At 48.2% G+C, this 19,297-nt stretch overlaps 1 protein-coding gene across 1 annotated transcript in view; it reads left to right on the top strand.

Annotated features, from left to right (window-relative positions):
• LOC142365256 (MAP kinase-interacting serine/threonine-protein kinase 2-like) overlaps positions 1-14,949 on the top strand; it is a 44,600-nt gene extending 29,651 nt beyond the window's left edge. The window contains exon 14 of the mRNA XM_075445905.1: positions 14,658-14,949. Within this exon, the coding sequence (XP_075302020.1) occupies positions 14,658-14,949 (292 nt within the window). The remainder of the gene's footprint in view (positions 1-14,657) is intronic.
• Positions 14,950-19,297: the final 4,348 nt, after the last annotated feature.

Consider the following 19,297-nt stretch of genomic DNA (forward strand, 5'->3'; position numbering starts at 1 on the left):
ACACAATTCTAAAATGATGACAGCTTTTATTGTAGCTTGGGCAGGACTTGAACTTCGGCCTCCTGCGCTGGAGCTGAGTGACCGTCGTTTTGTCCTGCCGTGCCTGTGCTCTGCCCCTGGCTCGCCCGCTGTGCCCTGGGGTGCCTCTTCTGGTCTTTGTACCAATGTTCTTGTAGGGATAAAAGAGACCCTTTCTCTCCCCAGGTGTCTGTGAGGATGGTGCAGGCAAGGCTGTGATCTGTAGTTTTCTTGACCCCGTTATTTCTGCTGCCTGTGCCTGTTCTCTCCCCTCGCAGGAGATGGGAAGAGCCGCTGGCGCAGCGCTCTCGAAGCAGTGTGGGTGGCGGGCTGAGCTGCGGGACCCCGATCTGGAGGTCGTGGTGGACGGCCTGTGGTTGCTTCCAGGGTTGCCCCTGACATCTTTTGCTGTGTGTTCTGCTCCCTTTGCACGTGGGGCCGTGGCCTCTCCCTGTTTGTCTTTGTGCCGCTGAGTTGAGCTAGAAATGATCTGGTAGCGCTGAGCAGAGCTTTTTGGTAGGCGCTGTGTGCGTGCCGTGCAGAGCCCTCAAACACCAGCCCGGCCAGCGTGGGCCTGTACGAGAGGGGCAGGATCCACACAGGCGCTGTCTTGGGATGCTTACGGACTGCTGGGCTCCGCTGGAAACGGAGATGGCCCGAGCCACTGGGCAGCTGGTTCAGCCTCTGTAGGGGAAGAGAGCGGGCAGCAAGGCCATGTTCTCAAGGAACTGGACTTGAGAATGCCCATGGTGGGAGAGCCTCCTCCTAGACCCTCTCCCCAACAAGCAGCTTGCTTAAGGAACCCTCCCTGGTGCCAGGCTGTCTGGAGACCTCGTAGAGGACTGGCTGTTTGTGACAAGCTGTTTCTCCATGCCTGTGCTTGGCGTGTGGAAGCTGCTCTCAGCACTGATGCTGAGGCCGCCTGTGAAAGCTCCGAGTTCATCCACTGGCTCCGGTTTTCCCAGGCTCTGCATCAAATACGGCTTTGCTGAGCCTCAGGTGGGGCTCTTGGTCTTGTCCACATTTTTGCTCTGAAAACGTTCAGGTGCTGAGGACTGGGACATTTCAAAAGCGTCGTGTTTCTCTGTGGGCTTCCCGGGGAGGGACTGCGGTCATGCAAGACCTGTTGGGGAGCTCAGTCTGCTTTTGGGATGCTCTGAACGGCACAGGAGGACGATTTCTTTGAGGTGCCTGTAATTCTGGAAGGATGACCCACACCTACCTTCCATCTGAAATATGGCTTGGTGGCACTCATTTTTTGATGGGGGTTTGTGTTGGGGTTTTGTGTGTTTTTTTGAAAAGGGGGTGTATGTGTGAACAGCTCAGTGCTAGTAGCTAGCATAGTGTGAAGAATCTTCTCCTGCTTAGAGTGAGTGGTTTTATAATTAAAAATACCCATTCAGTGTTACAAAACTCGGCTCCCTTAGATTCAAGTGCTTGCTGATGGATTCCTGGCTGACAAAATTCCCCTCCCCGCTTTCTTGGATATTAAATCCTCTTTAAAGTGGCCTTCAGGTTACCTAGTGTGATTTCTTCCAGCTAATCACAATTGTCGAAAGTGTGCATTTTTGTTCTTAAAAAGTAGGATCAGAAGTTTGTAGAAACATCTTCTGTGTCTGGTTTAAATGAGTTAAAGCTATTGCTGTTTTAGGTTGAGGGTTTCTAATGTAATTTTTTTCCTCTTTCCGATCTTTGTACATCTTAATGACATTCACTCTGTGGTGGGGATTCCTCTTTTCAGGTGGGCATTCTCCTCACCGGGTTTGTCTAGGCAGTGTCAGAACGGGCATAATTTCTAAATGCTCTTGCTGTGAGTATTTGTCTTCTGGTTTAATATTCACTGGACTGTCACACTGGTCTTGTGGTCTGTCTGGAGCTGAGCTGAGCACGTAGGCCAGACTTTGCAGGGAGTTATGGATAAAAGCAGACTGTGGTTTCTATCTGTCTGTCTGCAGATCTGTCCAGTTCATTTGGTCGTTCTTATTACAGGGGCTTTTCTGGGTGGTTGTACCGTTATCTTCCCTTGATTTTTTGCTGTCTGCAGGCTTCCGCTGGCAAACGGAGAGTATATCAAACCGGCAGGGCTGCGGTCCACAGCTGCGTGGGCCATGGCATCTCTGGCTGAAATCGGCGTCAGTGGGTGCTCGTGGCAAAGATGTGGAGTCCTGAATGAAGGAGGGGGTTGCTGCTTGTCAGGGCTGGTGCTGGAAGCTTGGGAGAAGTGTGGTGATTTTAATGCCCCGCGCTCTGATGGCTGTGGGCAGGGTTTGCCTTACCTGTGGTCAGAGCGCGCTGTCACCTGCTGTTCAGCCAGATATCTGCTGTATTCCCGGGTCCTCCTCAGGATCCATATATCCTTGTATGGGTGTGTATGTCGAAATGGCAAGAGTTTTTCACTGTGCGGGCTTCAAACCGTGTTTGGGGTTGTTCTCCCAAAAGAGAACAGAAGCAAGTGTGATGTTTTCCACAGATGAATTTGGTGCCAATACCTGTCTGCAGTCCGCTCGTAATTCATTTCTCTAAACGTCACCTCCAGGCTAGAGGCACTGATGCACTGGCTTTAGCGAAACTGTCGATGCTTTCTGCTCTGCTCTCTTATGGGCAGGTTTGGCCCGGTAAACCAGTGGTGGTTGTTACCTAGGCTGGATTCAGTGGGAGTTTGTAGGTGACCTGTGCGTCCCTGAGGAGGCTGTGTCCCGGGAGAGGAGTCTGTCTGGCGTGGGACGCCGTAACCCCTTTGTTTGTGCAGGTGGGTGCCTTTGTGCTGGATCCCGTGTGTGGGCTGGGGACCATACTGCTGGAAGCTGCCAAAGAGTGGCCCGTGAGCAGAAGTGTCCTAGTGCAAATGTTCCTCCGTAGGAACATAAACCAAGGTCCTGCGTAGCTGTGCAGGCAGGTGCTGGCAGCCCTGGATTTATACCGCAGGGTCTGCGTGAGGCAGCCATGGCCTTTGAAAACTGCCTGGGCTCGTCCTGGGAGCGGAGGTGCCAGCGGGACAGCGCGCTCGGTTGTCGGTGTTAGAGGCAGCGTGGCTGTCTGTAGCTGGCTGGGGTCTTGCTGTTAGGACGTAGCCTCAATATTTCTGTAAGTTACAAGTGTCTTGAGCAGACCAGAGCATGGAAGGAGTGAAGACAGCAGAGGCTTCGCCCATTCTTCTGTCCGCTGGGTCTGTGTATTGCTCTGTGTAATGGTACTGGATCTCCCAGCAAGGATTTTGTGGTGGAAGGGCTGTGAAGCAGGGCAGTTCTGAGAAGGCTTTATAAAATAAATACACCTGCTTGGCAACTAGATGACTTTTCTGTTTTTTCTCTGACCAGGAAGCCTGTTACTGGGGTGCTGATAGAAGCGATTCACAGTTAGAGGGCACAGATGTGAATGGAAGGACTGCAGGCCTGATGGAGAAGATGGAGTTACTGAAAGCTTCTGTGAAAGGTACGCCTGTAGGCTTCCCAAGCAAGATTGGCTGGAAGTGTTTTGTGGTTTGGGGATTATACAGGTGATGTAGGTTCTCTTGAGGCGATGTGTGGTAGAGCTGGCTCTCAGCCAGTAGCTGAGCAGGGACGCTGTAGCGCTAGCAAACAGGTAATTATTTGTTCTCTCCCCCTCTGAACTTTGGCAAGAATACACTCAGCAGAAGACAATGAAAATAATTGTCGGACGTGGGCAGTAGTTGTCTGTCTTGATGGTGAATGTGGGAATACCACTACGAGTACCTACCACGTGAGAGTTTTTTGTGTCTTAGGGGAACACAGCAAGGACAAATCCAGATCAAATGTGGCTTGTAACTTAAGTTTACCAGAGCAGAATAGCAGGGACTCCTGAAGCTCAGTGTTAAATTGTGAATGTTTTGCAGTAGGAGTATTTTAAATGACGATGCCTTTTTCCTGGATGTGAGGGAGCGTGCTTACTCTCAGTTCCTGAGCTAGTCTGGGGAGAAGGTAATAATTTTATGACCTTACTTGGGACCTCAAAGCCTGAGTCTAAATTAGTCCTGTATGAAATTTCTGACAGACAAAAGCTGGGTGTTTTTCCCTGTGTGTGAGTGATGGAAGTATACATTTTTTTCCACCTTGCAATATTTATTCTTACCAGAATGGTAAGAAATATTATTTCTTATTGATAAGAAAATATATAGTGCTTTCTTTCCGTACTGAAAAGCTGCAGTTGGCCTAGGCTTCTAGGATAACAGAAGGTACTTTGACGTCAGGCTTTTCTAATACTGAACAAGTAATCGGTGTCTTTGTCACTGGTCAGAAGCTGTTATTATTTCTGCATATTTTGAGAAGTACTGTAGGTAACTTGCCCTTCCATTTGTAGATAAAATTGTTACAGAATTGTTATGCTGCAAATGGTGCTCCACGGATGGTCCAAGAAGCATCTCCATCCAGACCTAGAAAGGCTGGCGCAGAATCACAGCAGAGTTTAGGTGGGAAGGGACCGCCGAAGGTCTTTAGTCCTGTCAGCTGCTCGAAGCAGGACTAAGCCCAAAGCTGGGTCAGGTTGCTCAGGGCCTTGTCCTGTCGAGTTTGGAGCATGCTGAGGGATGGAGAACCCATAGTCTCGTCCTTTCACGTGCTGGCTACGCTCTGGCCAGCACAGCATGGTGTGTGGCCGGCCTTCATCACCGCAGGGATGCAGTGCTGCCTCACGGTCAAGAGAACTGACTGTTCCCAGGGTGCACAGACTCTGGGGAGATGCTTCAGAGACGCAAGCTCGGAGAGAATGCAAGGGATTCTGGCTGTAACCAGATTCTTGGGGGGGAAAAATGGGGGCAGAGAGGAATTTAACTTGTGTTTCCTTGCCATTCGTACGGGTGCACGTGAACATCTGGAGTAAGTTGCTTGCAAGCTTAGCTCCTCTTTTGCCTTTTGCTTGTAAAGATGTGCTGCGTGTTGAGAAGAGGCAGTTAGCTTGGACCCATGCAGTCCCTGTTCGGAGAATTGCGCTGTTGGGGCAAACAGATCACCAGTAACAGGGAATCTGCAAGCTAAACCGTGCTCTCATGCATTTGTTTCTTCCCAGTCTGCATCGAGTTGGTGGCTTCCTCGTGCTTTTGGTGAGGATAGGTGCAGAAGGAGCCACGAATCTGGGTGCATAACCTGTGAAAGAGCTGGCAGGCAGTTTTGTAAGGTGAGTGGAAGCGTAGCTGCTGTTGGTTTTTCCCCACAGTCGGCTGTGAAGACCTGCCTTTATTCTGCAGCGTTGCCAGTGCCTTCAGAAAGCTTTGATGCTGTGATTTCGGATATTCTGTTTGGGAAGAAGTTCAAGATCACAAAAGACATACAGCTCCTACCGGATATTCTCCAGGGAATGGAGAGGTCCATGTGGCCTTTGACAGGCTTGGGGTTTGGTTTGCGATCCTAACCGGTCAGTCAGCTTTATGTTTGCTTTATTCCCAGCGCTCTCCAGCTCTGTAATCCGATCCTGTGCCGGCCGTGGGAGTCCGAGTCCTCTGCTTGTCCCTTAGAGGCTGTTGTGGCTTGTCGTGCAAGCCGTGGCAGTGCTGATGGCAGCGCCAGCTGGCAAGGAACGAGCTGCTTGTGCGAGCCACACGCACAAAGACTCTCTACAAGGCCTGACAGGGAAATGTGTGAGCCACACACGCAAATACTTTCTACAAGGCAGGATGGGGGAAGAGGAGAGAATGACCTAGACAAACTGAAAGCATGGCCAGGCGAATAAAGCAGCAGTCCTTTCTCAGCTGAGGTCTGATTGTATAAAATCCTAGGCTTTCCTTTTGGGTTCACAACCCAGCTTTTACCAAGCTTCGTGCCTTGGCAGGAAGGATCTCAGACCAGAAAGTGGCGGTATGCATTTTCCTTTCTGTTAGCGGATCCTGGAACGTCCAGCTACCCACCTGGTCTGCTTTTAGATGCCTCCTTGCATCTCTCACCCTGTCATTTTGTGGCAGGGTTGAGCCAAGCTAATAGCGGGCTGCTTGTAATGGGCAGTTCAAACCATCTGCCCCTGTATTTCTTTTCTTGGCTGAAAAGGAGCCCTTTCTGTAGGACTGGTCTTCAGTGGGTGTTGCTCTCGCTCACCCAATACAGGAAGGGGGTGGGAAGATGGTGAGGAAGGTGAGGTAGCTCCAGAGAGTGGCAGGGCAATCTTATGTCGGCTTGTGCTGACCATCCCTCCCTTTGGCCGTGCTTGTCTTCTGGTGTCACTTGCTCTATTGGGCCATCATAAGCAGAATATTTCCTTGGGGAGGTGGAGGTGAGAAAGGGACCATGACCACGAGAGCCCCACCGATAAGACTGTTCAGTCCCCTTGCTGTGAACAGAGCCAGGGTAGTTCTTTTTTTTCCCCTCTTTCAAAGCCAAGTGCAATGTTTGCTCATGTACTAAGAAAAATGGATGACAAACAGTGGTTACTTTTCCTCTGTTTCCTGGGTTTGAAAGCCATTAAGGCCCAGTGGCACACAGAAAGGACAGACCTTTTGCAGGTTCCAAAGGGAAAGGCCAGCCATTAAGCACTGGAAAATGCAGAGCCGCTCCCCTGCTAGCCTATCCCCATCCCTCTGTTGCCATGGGTGGCTTCTTGGCCCACGAAGGAGAAGTTCTCTTGGGCTCTAACTCCAGCACGCTGCACTGCCCCGTAGGGATGCTTGGTGCAAGCACTATCCAGGCTATGACCATCCTGGTTGATGAACTTTCTCTGCCTTGCAGGAGACACCATTTCCAAGCTGTGAAATTGCAGTTGACATAAATGCTTTTGACAGAGGCAAGTATTTTACTACAGATACTGTAGCTTGACAAATGCCTCATACCCAAGAGACCATCCAGGATGACCATGCAGGAATGAAAAACACCCAGCAGTTCAGCTCGTTTCAGTCGTTTAAGACAAGGCTTTTGGATAGCACACAGTCAAGAAAATTTAAAACCAGAACTAACCTGCGCTGAAACCTTGATTGGCACCGTGTTCTTCATCAGTTCTTTGCATTTCTTTCTTTCCTCAGGAGCTTTTCCTTATGAAAAGAAACAAGAAAGATCGGTCACAAACAGGCAGAAAACCTGGCCTCCACATACTCGGTGCCTACACAGCAACATTAGCAAGGACCTGCCTATACACAGAAGATTAAATTAAGGTACCATTTTCCTACACAGCAAGCAACTAAATGCGTTTTGAGCTTCTTTGGACCAGATCAATTGGGTGGGGTTGTTTTTCAACAGTTCATATAAAGGTCTCGCTATTATTCCATAATTGTAAATCCATAACCGGCACCAACCTGTCATTCCCAGAAAGGTCCTGAGCTCCTTTACTGTCGGGGAGGGGAGTCCTGCAGGTGGCTGCTTTCTGTTCTGTTCCTGGTTCTCTCTGTCCTCCAGACAGCTCGTATCCAAGGTAGGTTACCCGCTGGCGCACCATCTGAGCTTTCTGTTGAGAGACTCGATACCCATTTAGTCCCAAAATGTTTCACAAACTGATAGTCCACTGTATACAGTCAGGTTTTGTTTCAGTTGCTATTAATAAATCGTCTACATACTGTAAAAGAGTTCCACCTCTGGATGGGGGAGTTCCATGCTTCAGGTTCTCGTGCTAGTTGGTTTCCAAAGGTCGTTGGGCTGTTCTTAAAACCTTGGGGTAACACTGTCCAGGCAAGCCGGGTTTTTCTACCCGTGGTAGGATTTTCCCATTCAAATGCAAATAAATTCTGACTCTCTTTGGCTAAAGGCAGACAGAAGAATGCATCCTTTAAATCCAATACTGTAAACCATACTTGATTATCTCGTAATTTAGTAAGTAAAATCTAGGGATTAGCCACCACAGGGTGTATGTCTGTAACAATTTTATTCACTTCTCTTACATCCTGTACTGCCTGATAAGTTCCATCTGCTTTTTTTTCACCTGTAATATAGGTGTATCGTATTCTGGCTCACATTCCACTAGTAGTCCATGCTGTAAAAAGTTATTGATTGGTCCTTTTATTCCTTTTGGGTCCTGTAGTTTCAAGGGATGTTGCTTTTGTCGTAGAGGTTTTGCCCCTTTTTGCTGGGGAAGACTGCCCTGTTTCAGCCCCCCTCCTTTTTCATTCCATATTTCTGTCTCTCGACTTTAAAGTTCTCCTCTGCTCTTCTTTATTTTTTTTTTCTATTCAGAGCAGCAGCTAAAGAACCTGGTACCCTGATACCATTTTGTCTTAATCACTTTACACAACCCTTCATAAAATCCAGAGGGATTTTACTTTATTTTTTTTTCCAATACCACATTAAACTTTTTGTCTTCTGTACCTCTTAATTGTCTATAAAGCTGTAACAGCATATTATAAGTCAATTAATTGTTTCTTTGTGAGGGGATCACCTCCTCCCGAAGCTCACGTTACAAAAAAAGAACTTAATTTCTTCACCGATCGGTTAACACAACACATGCACACACACCCCCCCCCCAAAAAGGGATCTTGTAAAATCCTTCTGTTTACAACTTGTGTATCCCCAAGTACAACAATATATACAGGTAAATTACTTCAGCTAATATGTTTATATGTATATACACATAGAGCTCCTTTAAAACAATATATACAGTGTATTTCATACATACCCCAAAACCAGAGTCCCAAAGTGATCGATCAATGCAAATCACTAGAGATCTTGTAACCCCACAATATATACCAACTGGTAAGTATTTTCAAACCAATTCCCAAGTTCCCAATTCGATTCCTAAATCATGCCAATTTCTCTTTAAACAAACTAAATCCCACACATTATGAAGCTGTATTCTCCCCGTTTTTCCCAGTGTTTCAATAACCATCCTAGGAGAGACTTTCTCAAAATTCCCCCCATGGGAAGACCTTGCACTGATACTGAAGAAATCATAAACCGCAGCCCCAATAAATCAGAGTCTAAATACAACAGTCCTAAGTCAAAACCCGTAAATAATCAATGCAGAACATACCAAACGTACGTGGGTTTTCTTGTTCTGGTTTTTTTTCTCTTTTATTTTTTTTCTGTGATTTTTCTTTTTTTTTCCTTTTTTTTTTTTTTTTCCCTGCTTCATTGGTCTCTGGCTGCTTTTCTCACGGGAGAGCAGAACTCCACACTGGCTTCGTCCTTATTTGTACTTCTTTGAGTTCTTTGTCATTCACACAGAGGTTTCACACACAGTCCTACAATCTTTCCAATGTGCTAGGATACATCCTAAGGGGTTTTCTTTAAAATACCGCTGCTTTACTGTCCCCCCACTTTACTTATTCTGTACTTCTGTTGTCTTTGCACAGATTATTTTAACAACTTTAACCTGTCATCCCCTTCTGTGCCGCTCTGGCCACGTTCCACAAATGTCACAATTAATATTCTAGTTGCAGAAAAAAAACAATTTATAAGAAAACGAGGTTCACGGCGAAATGCACAGATTTTTGAGTTTGGTGTTGTTTTCTTTGTTTGTTTTTCCCACCCCCACTTTCCAGCCGTACCGCCTTTTGGTCACTCATTCACTCACCAGCTAACTCGCATCCACGCTCATTCACACTCAGCTGCCCGTTTTACGATGCCGGACGGGATGTTCACGAGCCGTGTCCGAGCTATCCCATATCCGAGTTCAGTGCCAACAAATCCGCATCGCCAGCAGTACAACTCCCGCGGGTTCCCTAAGCGCACCAACACCAGCAGTGCGTTCTTACAGCAGTGCAGGGCACAGCCCGTGCCCGCACCACCGCACCGAGCCGCACACCCTGCGGCACCAGGAGCCTGGGCACAGCGCTCAGCGTAGGGCGTCTTCTGCGACTGAGGAGAACTCCCCAAATGACCGGTCCCACACTGCAAAACAGAGAAAGAAAGGAAAAAAAGAGAATACTCCTTGAGCGGGTCCTTGTCTGCTCCCACAGTGGTCTGAGCAAGGCGAGGAGTCCCTCGGGAATCCCGGGGTACCCCAGGGTGTCCTGTTCCCAGCGGGTCCTGCGGCCGAGCAGAGCTGGTCCCATCTGGGGGGCCAGCAGTGACGCCGTGAAAAGCCGGAGCTGCAGACTCCATAGTCAGAGGGCTATGAAACAGGGATTCTTTATTGCGGCGCCGGGCACACGGGGGATCTCTCCTCCAAACGGGCACCCCAAACACCCCGTCGTTTCAGGTTAAACACAATCACAATACACATCTTCATTATATTTCCGAGAAATGCTTAGCATATTCATGGCTTTTCCAAGAGCGAATTAGCATATGTTAATATCTTTCAGGCGTGTCTGTTAGAGTCCTGGGTGGTCTTTGGGGGTCTCAAGATGAAGGCTTATACTCCTCATCACAGTGTTGTTATAGATGACAATACGCCATTTGCGTTATCTTTTTCTTTATTAATATTTCAGGCAATAAAAAGCAAGCAAACAGCGCTGGGTGCGCGGGGGGTCGCTGCTCCACCAACGCGCACACCTGCTCCTGGCACCTGCGGTCTTTATATTCTCTCCGAGCTGTTCGTTTCCACGAAGCCTCCTCCTCCTTTTGATTCTCTGTGCTTACGTGGCATCGTTTATTGACGCATGCATTTCATGATGTTGGTGGTCTTTATAGTTCTTCTGGCGGTCTTCGGGATGAAGAGTCTCTTCTTCCTCGGTGTCCTCTAAATGTCCTTTTCCTATAAGCGCATGCGCACTTGGTTTTTTCCTTGCACAAGCAATATAGTTAGCCCGATCTCAACCCCACAGCTGTGCTGTCTGTTGTTCCATGCCTTAGGTGGTTTTGTTATTTCACAGGATGCTGGTTTCCACAGGTGCACAATATGTGCACTTGACAGGAATCATCTTCCAGTCTGTTACAGTGTCCGCTGGCCGACCTTTGTTTCTGCGCAGACTCCGTTCTAAGATCACGTATCCCGTGTCCTTCCAGGTTGTTTTGCTCCGGTCTTGTTGCCCTCCTGGTGCCTCTTTCTCTCTGTAGCTTGGTGCATTTGCCCTCCCAAGGCTGAGCTGTCTGGGGTAGAATTATTGAGGAGCCTCTCTGTCTTAGAGCTTTCCTGTCTTCTCAAAACAGCAAGGATCTCGTTTAGTTTAATGCCAATCACTCTGGGAAGTGGAAATTTTACATTTACGGGTATCACTTTGCAGGGCTTTGCTGAATAATGATGTACTATAATAGAATTAAGAGTAGTAAAAGAATTTACTAACTTCTTTGAAAAGGGGGAACTGAAGGAGGAAGGGGTTAAAAGGGATTTTAACAGAAGTGGCATTACCTAATAGTTGCTGTGCATTTAAAGAGAATTGATAGTGCCTATCTATTGTCTAAATTAACTGAAGCAGAGAGTCTGGCATCTCCATCCAAAGGGGTCAGTTCCTGAGAGGGGCTGGGAGTCGCCTGGAACCGGTCAAGACCGGCCCTGCTGTGTGGATGGGAGCCAGGGGAGAACTGAGTTTGCGCAGAAACAAAGGGCCATCAGCGAACACCGTGATGAAGAGGATGGGCCTTCATCTTGGGACCCCCGACGACCACCACCAGGAGGCACTGCGCAAGCGCAGCTGGGAGGAGTCTATGGAAATTACTTCTTGGAAATAATTACAATATGGAAATTATTTCTCGGAACTGATTTTGATATGCAATGAGGATAGATGCATATGTATAGGTGTATTGGGAAATCTAATGTATATGTAATATTTGATTGTATAAATTGAAGAGACACGTTGCTGCTCGGCGCGCACGACTTTGGTGGAACTACCCCCCGTGCTGCCCGGCGCCGAATAAACATCCCTGCTTTGCAGTCTGACAGATTGGGGAGTCTGCTTTCCGCACGTCAGTTTTGGCGAGCCAGCCAGGAGATCTCTACTCGAACGTGGGAGCGACTGCGGAGCGGACGCTCCTGGGCGTGCCCCGGGCACTTTCCTCGGAGCAGCCTCCGCTGCCGGCCGCTGGCCCGGAGAGCAGACAACAACCTCCTGCAGCCGCGGATGTGAACGGTGTGTTTTGTAGGGAAGGGCCTGTGAGTCGTCCGCGTGGCCGGGGCTGCTGGTGAATCGCACTGAGACGTGAATGTAAGAAGCGATTCGCGTGGAAACTTATTAAAAGAATAACAAAAGGCAAGTTAAAGGGGCAATAAGGCGCGAAATGGGTAACAATCAGGGAGGAGTTTTGAAAAAGAGTCCTTTAGGCTGTGTGCTCACTCACTGGAAAGACATTGCTGGGACCGGAGGCACAGAAAGTAAAAGGACCCTTATCAAATATTGCAATTAATAGTGGCCTCTACATAAATTGGAAGATGGGGCCAAGACAGCCCTGTATCTTCCCAGACTAGGAAGAAATTCGCTACAATGGTCTTACAAGCACCTCTCCAAGAGGCAGTAGGACTTGATGGTGGAACTATGCTAATCAAAATACCTTTTTCCACCACCGATTTAGACGCCTGGAAAAAGGTAGCCCGGGAACATCGGGTCGACCCAGTGGGTGTCGCTAAACACTTTCAATTCATAATGAAACAACATAATCCAGATTGGAATGATATACAATTACCATTAGAATATGTAACCGATACAGAGAAACAGTTAATTCTAAAAACTGCAGGTGATCTGGCTGAAGATCACTATAAGACTGCGGAAGGTGATGTTAAGGATTATTTCCCCCTCCAAGACCCAAAGTGGGATGCTAACAGGTCTGCTCATACGGAGAGACTGCAGGCATACCAAGAGTGGATTTTTAAAGGAATGGAAAGGGCCATTCCCAGAACTATCAAGCGGTCAGCTTTATATGCAGTTAAACAGGGTCCTTCCAAGTCCCCATCCCAATTCCTGGATCGACTGAGGGATGTAATGCGCCGTAACACACCGCTGGACCCTGGGTCAGAGGCAGGGATACAACAACTAGTCTCCCTATTTTTGGGTCAGTCTACGGGAGACATTAGGTGCAAACTCCAGAAGTTGCATCCTACAAAAAGGAGGAACTTGAAAGTCCTGCTGGATGAAGCATGGAGAGTGTTTAGCAATAGAGAAGAGGGATGCAGGCAAGGCCAGAGAATAGTGACAGTTGTTAGGGAAGAGGAAGGAAGAAGGCCTAGACAGGAATTGTCCCGGTTGGGTAAAGACCAACGTGCGCTGTGTAAAAGATTTGGTCATTGGAAAAGGGAATGTCCAAAAAATAAGGAAAAGGGACGAGGCCGCCAGATAGAAAAAATAGCCCATGTAAAGGAAGATTGACGGGGACCTGTGGAATCCACCCTAGCGGATCCACTGGTTATAATGAAGCTAGGGAAGGAACGAGAGGTAGAATTTTTGGTTGACATGGGGGCAACATACTCACTTTTGAATCAAGCCTTGATGCCCCTGGGGAGTGACTATATCGTGGTAAAAGGGGCAACTGGCCACAGTGAAAAGGCATACTTCTGTAAACCTTTGAAGTATAAATTAGGAAAACAATGGGGCATCCACAAATTCTTGTATATGCCCAACTCCCCAAAGGCACTTCTGGGAAGGGATTTGTTGGAACAACTGGGTGCAAAAATTACATTTGAAAAAGGAGAAATTACTCTGGAGGTAAAGGATCCACAATATATTCAGGTACTGAGTCTATTTCTAACCAGTCCTCCCACAGAAGGAAAAATTCCCGAGGAGATCCTAAACCAGGTGTACCCTGGGGTATGGGCCACTGATGTCCCTGGAAGAGCAAAGAATGCTCCACCCGTTGAAGTCAGACTCAAAGAAGGCCGGCAACTGGTAAGAGTTAAGCAATATCCCCTAAGACAGGAAGATAAAGAAGGAATCCGGCCAGAGATAGAAAGATTTTTACAATTAGGATTATTGAAAGAGTGCAAGTCGGATTTTAACACCCCTATACTACCTGTCTGTAAATCTGACGGGTCGTATCGGGTGGTCCAGGATTTGCGAGCCACAAACAAAATAACAGAGGACCTCTACCCAGTAGTAGCAAACCCATATACTTTGTTGACCGTATTGGCTCCCAAATTAACCTGGTTTACTGTTTTAGATTTGAAAGATGCCTTCTTTTGCCTCCCTCTCCATGAAGCCGGTCAGAAATTATTTGCATTTGAATGGGAGAACCCCAAAAGTGGTCGAAAGACTCAGCTCACTTGGACGGTGCTGCCACAAGGATTTAAGAACAGTCCTACCATCTTCGGTAATCAACTTGCAAAAGACTTGGAGTCCTGGGAAATCCCGTCTGAAGAAGGGAAATTGCTACAGTGTGGTTGTATCACTTGGACGGTGAGTCTACTAAATTTCTTGGCCTCCAAGGGCAATTTGGATGAAGAGCAATACAAGCTGCTCAGCGACCACATCGAGCAGATGGCCACTGAATAGCTGCCTGGCTGGCACGCCACGGCAAAGAGAAGGCGGCCAGAGTGGGTGGGGAGGGGAGAGAACCCCCCCTCTGGGGCTACCTGGAACTGAAGCTGGGCTACTTAAAAAAAATCACACACAGAAGCTGCAATAAAACCTGCATGATCATCCACCAAACTTTCGAGCTGCGCCAAGGGCAGCCTGTAGAAATAGGAGCCAAACAGCCCCTATTCCCTCACCAGACGCTCCCGCATCTTTTTTCAGAGTAGACAGTCCCAAAACTGTATTCTGCCCATTAAAAAAAAGCAAAACCCAAACAAAAAACAAGAGAAAAGCAAGAAGAGAGCGACGGCTGCGGCCCCTCCGTGTGTTTACGGGAGCTGGATGGCCGAGTCTCAGCCCCCCCCCATGAAATGCTGCCTGTGGCTTCGGTCTCTCGCAGCACGACGGCGGTGGGTGCGGAGCTGCCAAGCGCGTTTGCTGTTCCTCGCCTTCCCGAGGCTGCTGCGAACGGCGGTGACTCGGGAGGAATCCAAGGCTGCGAGTCTCCTGCGGGCTTTCCCCTCCGGCATCCTCTGGGCGAGCACAACGGAGGCTGGAGCTGGACCAGGGACGCGGGAGGGGACGGCAGGGACCGCATCCAGCTGCCGGGGCCGCATCCAGCTGCTGAGGGAAGCCACTGCCGGGGGACAGCACCCGGCTCTGCCTCCGGTCTGACCCGTCTCCCTCCGTAGTGAGGCACTGGGCGTTCGCAGCACAGTGGGTTTGTCCTGGCGACGTCTCCGGCTGCTGAGGATGGTGATGGCTGGGATGCAGCAGCCGGCGGGAGGCTCCGGGTCAGGCCAGCAGCAGGTTGTGTTGCGTTGCGTTGCCTGTCTGGGGATGTCACCACTGGCTGGGGACATGGGCAGAGCGGGGGCTTGCTGGGAGCGGAGGTAGGGCTGGCAACGTGCTTCTGCCTCCCTCAATATAAAGCTCCTTGGGAACTGGAGGGGAACTCTTCCCCCAGGAGCCCTTCCCTTTCCTAGCATCAAGGTGATGCTTTGCCCTAAGCTGGGCTTGTAGGAAGGAGCTTTGCTCCGCGCTGGGTCTCGTAGGAAGGCTCGGATCCAGCACCAGCTTTCCCTCAGCCATTCCCAAACCCGGGCAGAGGTACTGGAGAAAGGTTTTTGTCGGGCAAGGGGCTAATAGCATAGCTAATCCCATTCGATTTTGCTTTACCACCTTGCTTAAAGATTCTACTTCTAATTGTATTCCTGGTATGGCATCCAATGTTAAATTTTCCGGAGTTTCGACAGTAGCCGATATATTAACTATAGCTTTCTCTAACTCGCTTACTCCCAAAGAGGGGATTAACCATCGCACAAAGCTATGAAAGCCAGTGCCTCGAATTACCAACGGATTCTCCGCTCTCTTAAAACGAATCCAGGGGGTTCTTAAAAGTCCCGTAAGAGGGGAGGTACCTTTGTGAATGCTTGCTCCAGGCGAAAGGTACCCTCTAGTACAATGTCCTTTCCAGCTTAAAGGTAAGCTCTTTCTAGCCCTTCCGTCACCGCAAAGCCACCAATATCCAGGTCCCATGTTGCATCTTGGACCCTTGTTCTGTTCTCTACCATCTTCCCTACCTTTTTCCTTTCTTGGTGTTTGAATGAGGTATAAACTTGAAGTCAAGTTTAATCTGTTTCAATCTTTCCGCATCAAAAGTGCCTAAATCTTTGGCAGCAGGACAGTCTTTCATATCTATCCATGTTTTGTCTTCGAATCCTAAACAACGACCCAAAATCACTACCTTTACTGAGAGCGGGAGGTCTAGGTCAAAACTTGGTCCTTCTCTTGCATTCCCCTTCCCATACACACGTGATCCATTCCTGTTCATTCCATTAGTGTAAATGGCCCAATTTCTAGTCGATATTCCTATTAAAGGGAGTTGTAGCCCACCCCGAGGGAGAGTATTGCATATCCAACAATCGGATAAGTTCAATATTCTCGACATATTTTCAGTTATTTGTAAATAGGTGTTTTGGCTCCAGGCTTCCCCTCTAGGTAATGTCCATCCTAAAAATACAATTTTTATCAATGCCTTGATACTTTGAGCTTCAAGGGTCCAATTTCTCGCGATGCCCGTGGCTGTTTAGGTGCCCTTTTGACTCTGGTGTGATGAATCCAGGCGTTCTGTTCCTTGATCCTGATGGCCGTGAAGGAGGTGAGCAGTACTTGGTATGGTCCTTCCCACTGTGGCTCTGAAGTTTTTTCTGCAAGAGACTTGATATATACATAATCTCCAGGGTGTATATGAAGTACAGGTCCATCTAGACCCCTCCCCCGGGTTCCAACCACATGTTTCCTGATTTTGCTTAATAGTTTGCTCAATGCCACCAAATAAGAAGTCATAATTTCATCCCCAATTTGCGTGGATATCCCCTTCTGTATCCCGTAGGGTTGTGCATACAGGATCTCAAAGGGGCTCAGTCCCTCCCTTGCCCTTGGCCTTGTCCGTATACACAGGAGGGCTAGAGGGAGGGACTGAGGCCATGCCAAATTTGCTTCTTGCCCTAATTTCACAATTTGTTGCTTGATGAAGTGGTTCATTTTCTCCACTTGGCCGCTCAACTGAGGGCGGTATGGGGTGTGGAGTTGCCAATCTATACCCAGGTGACGGCTAGTTTGTTGTAGTATTTTTGAAACAAAATGTGGTCCCCTATCAGAAGACATAGTTGCTGGAACCCCAAAATGTGATATTATCTCTTGTATTAATACTTTAGTTACTTGCCGAGCTTTAGCTGTCCTGGTTGGGAATGCCTCCGGCCAACCTGAAAAGGTATCGGTTAATACCAGTGGATATCGGTACCCCGCTTTTCTTGGGAGTTCCGTGAAATCAATTTGCCATTGTTGTCCAGGCAGGCCCATTACCTTTTCCAGTCTGACCCATTTCTGGTTTAGGGTTATTTTTTGGATGAGTCTGGAGGCAAAGATCGCACTGCTGAGTCAGCTGTCTCACCGTGGTGTATAGGTTTCTGGCCACAATCTCTCTAATTAGATGTTTATACAAAGCCTTTGTCCCCCAGTGCCTTTTCCTATGTTCTTCCCTTACCAGATGCCATATCAGACAGGAGGGAATGATTGGTTTTCCCTATGGGGTTTGAGCCCACCCCTCCTCATTCTATGACCCTTCTAAATCTGTAAGAAGTTTCTGATCTTCCTTAGTATATTCTGGCTTACCTTCTAGGGAGACTCGTCCATCAGGGATTAAAGCCCCTTCAGTTCTTCCCTCTGTTTTAGCCACCTGTTTTGCCTCTCTGTCCGCCAGCTCGTTTCCTTTTTCCAATTCTGAGCTCACTTTCTGGTGCGCCTTACTATGCATGATTGCCACTTTCTCGGGGAGTTGAACTGCCTCCAGTAGTTTCAGAATTTCTTCTGCATGTTTGATGTTTTTCCCTTGAGAGTTCAATAGTCCTCTTTCCTTCCAGATCGCTCCGTGCGCATGCACAGCTCCGAAGGCACACTTTGAGTCTGTGTAGATATTCACCACTTTGCCTTGTGCCAATTCCAAGGCACGGGTTAAAGCAATTATCTCTGCCTTTTGCATGGAGGTGTTTATGGGCAAAGGTCCTGACTCTGTGATTTCTTGACTGGTGGTAATAGCGTGCCCCGCGTGTCTCCTGCCACTCAGAACATAGCTGCTTCCATCTGTGAACCAGTTTTCTCCGTTTTCCATAGGGCTGTCTCTCAAATCCGGGCGACTTGCATAGGTTGTTTCAGTGGTCTCCAAGCAGTCATGATGCACTGGTTCTCCTGTGTTTCCACTGAGAAAGGCAGCTGGATTGACATTGTTAGTAACTGTAATCTCCACATCATCCTGCTCTGCCAGTATAGCCTGATATCTCAGGAATCTTTGTGGAGAAAGCCAGTGTCCTCCTTTTGCTTCCAATACTGTGGATACCGTGTGGGACACCAAGACAGTCATTTTCTGGCCCAAGGTAAATTTTCGGGCTTCCTGTATATTTAATATTACAGCTGCAACTGCTTGCAGGCATCCAGGCCAACCCTTCGCAGTTGCATCCAGTTGTTTGGAGAGATAGGCAACTGCTCGTCGATACGGACCCAGATCTTGTGCTAATATCCCCAGAGCAATCCCCTGCTTTTCGTGAGAGAAAAGGAAAAACGGCTTACTCACATCTGGGAGCCCTAGGGCAAGGGCCGACATCAGAGCCTTTTTCAGTAGTTCAAAGGCTTGCGTGGTCTCCTTGTTCCATTCAAGGTGATTTTGTCCAGCAGCTGTTAGTGCATACGGTGGTTTAACAAGCAGCCCATAATTATAAATCCACAGCCGGCACCAGCCGGTCATTCCCAAGAAAGTCCGTAGCTCTTTCACTGTCTGAGGTCTCGGAGTTTGGCATATTGCCTCTTTACGGGCCTGTCCCAGAGTTCTTTGTCCAGCACTAATCTCATAGCCCACGTAAATCACCTCACGCTGCATTATCTGGGCCTTCTTTTTAGATACCCGGTACCCTTGGAGCCCAAGAAATTTAGTAGACTCACCGTCCAAGTGATACAACCACACTGTAGCAATTTCCCTTCTTCAGACGGGATTTCCCAGGACTCCAAGTCTTTTGCAAGTTGATTACCGAAGATGGTAGGACTGTTCTTAAATCCTTGTGGCAGCACCGTCCAAGTGAGCTGAGTCTTTCGACCACTTTTGGGGTTCTCCCATTCAAATGCAAATAATTTCTGACCGGCTTCATGGAGAGGGAGGCAAAAGAAGGCATCTTTCAAATCTAAAACAGTAAACCAGGTTAATTTGGGAGCCAATACGGTCAACAAAGTATATGGGTTTGCTACTACTGGGTAGAGGTCCTCTGTTATTTTGTTTGTGGCTCGCAAATCCTGGACCACCCGATACGACCCGTCAGATTTACAGACAGGTAGTATAGGGGTGTTAAAATCCGACTTGCACTCTTTCAGTAATCCTAATTGTAAAAATCTTTCTATCTCTGGCCGGATTCCTTCTTTATCTTCCTGTCTTAGGGGATATTGCTTAACTCTTACCAGTTGCCGGCCTTCTTTGAGTCTGACTTCAACGGG

This window comes from Opisthocomus hoazin, chromosome 34, assembly GCF_030867145.1.
Source record: "Opisthocomus hoazin isolate bOpiHoa1 chromosome 34, bOpiHoa1.hap1, whole genome shotgun sequence".
Lineage (NCBI taxonomy): Eukaryota > Metazoa > Chordata > Aves > Opisthocomiformes > Opisthocomidae > Opisthocomus > Opisthocomus hoazin.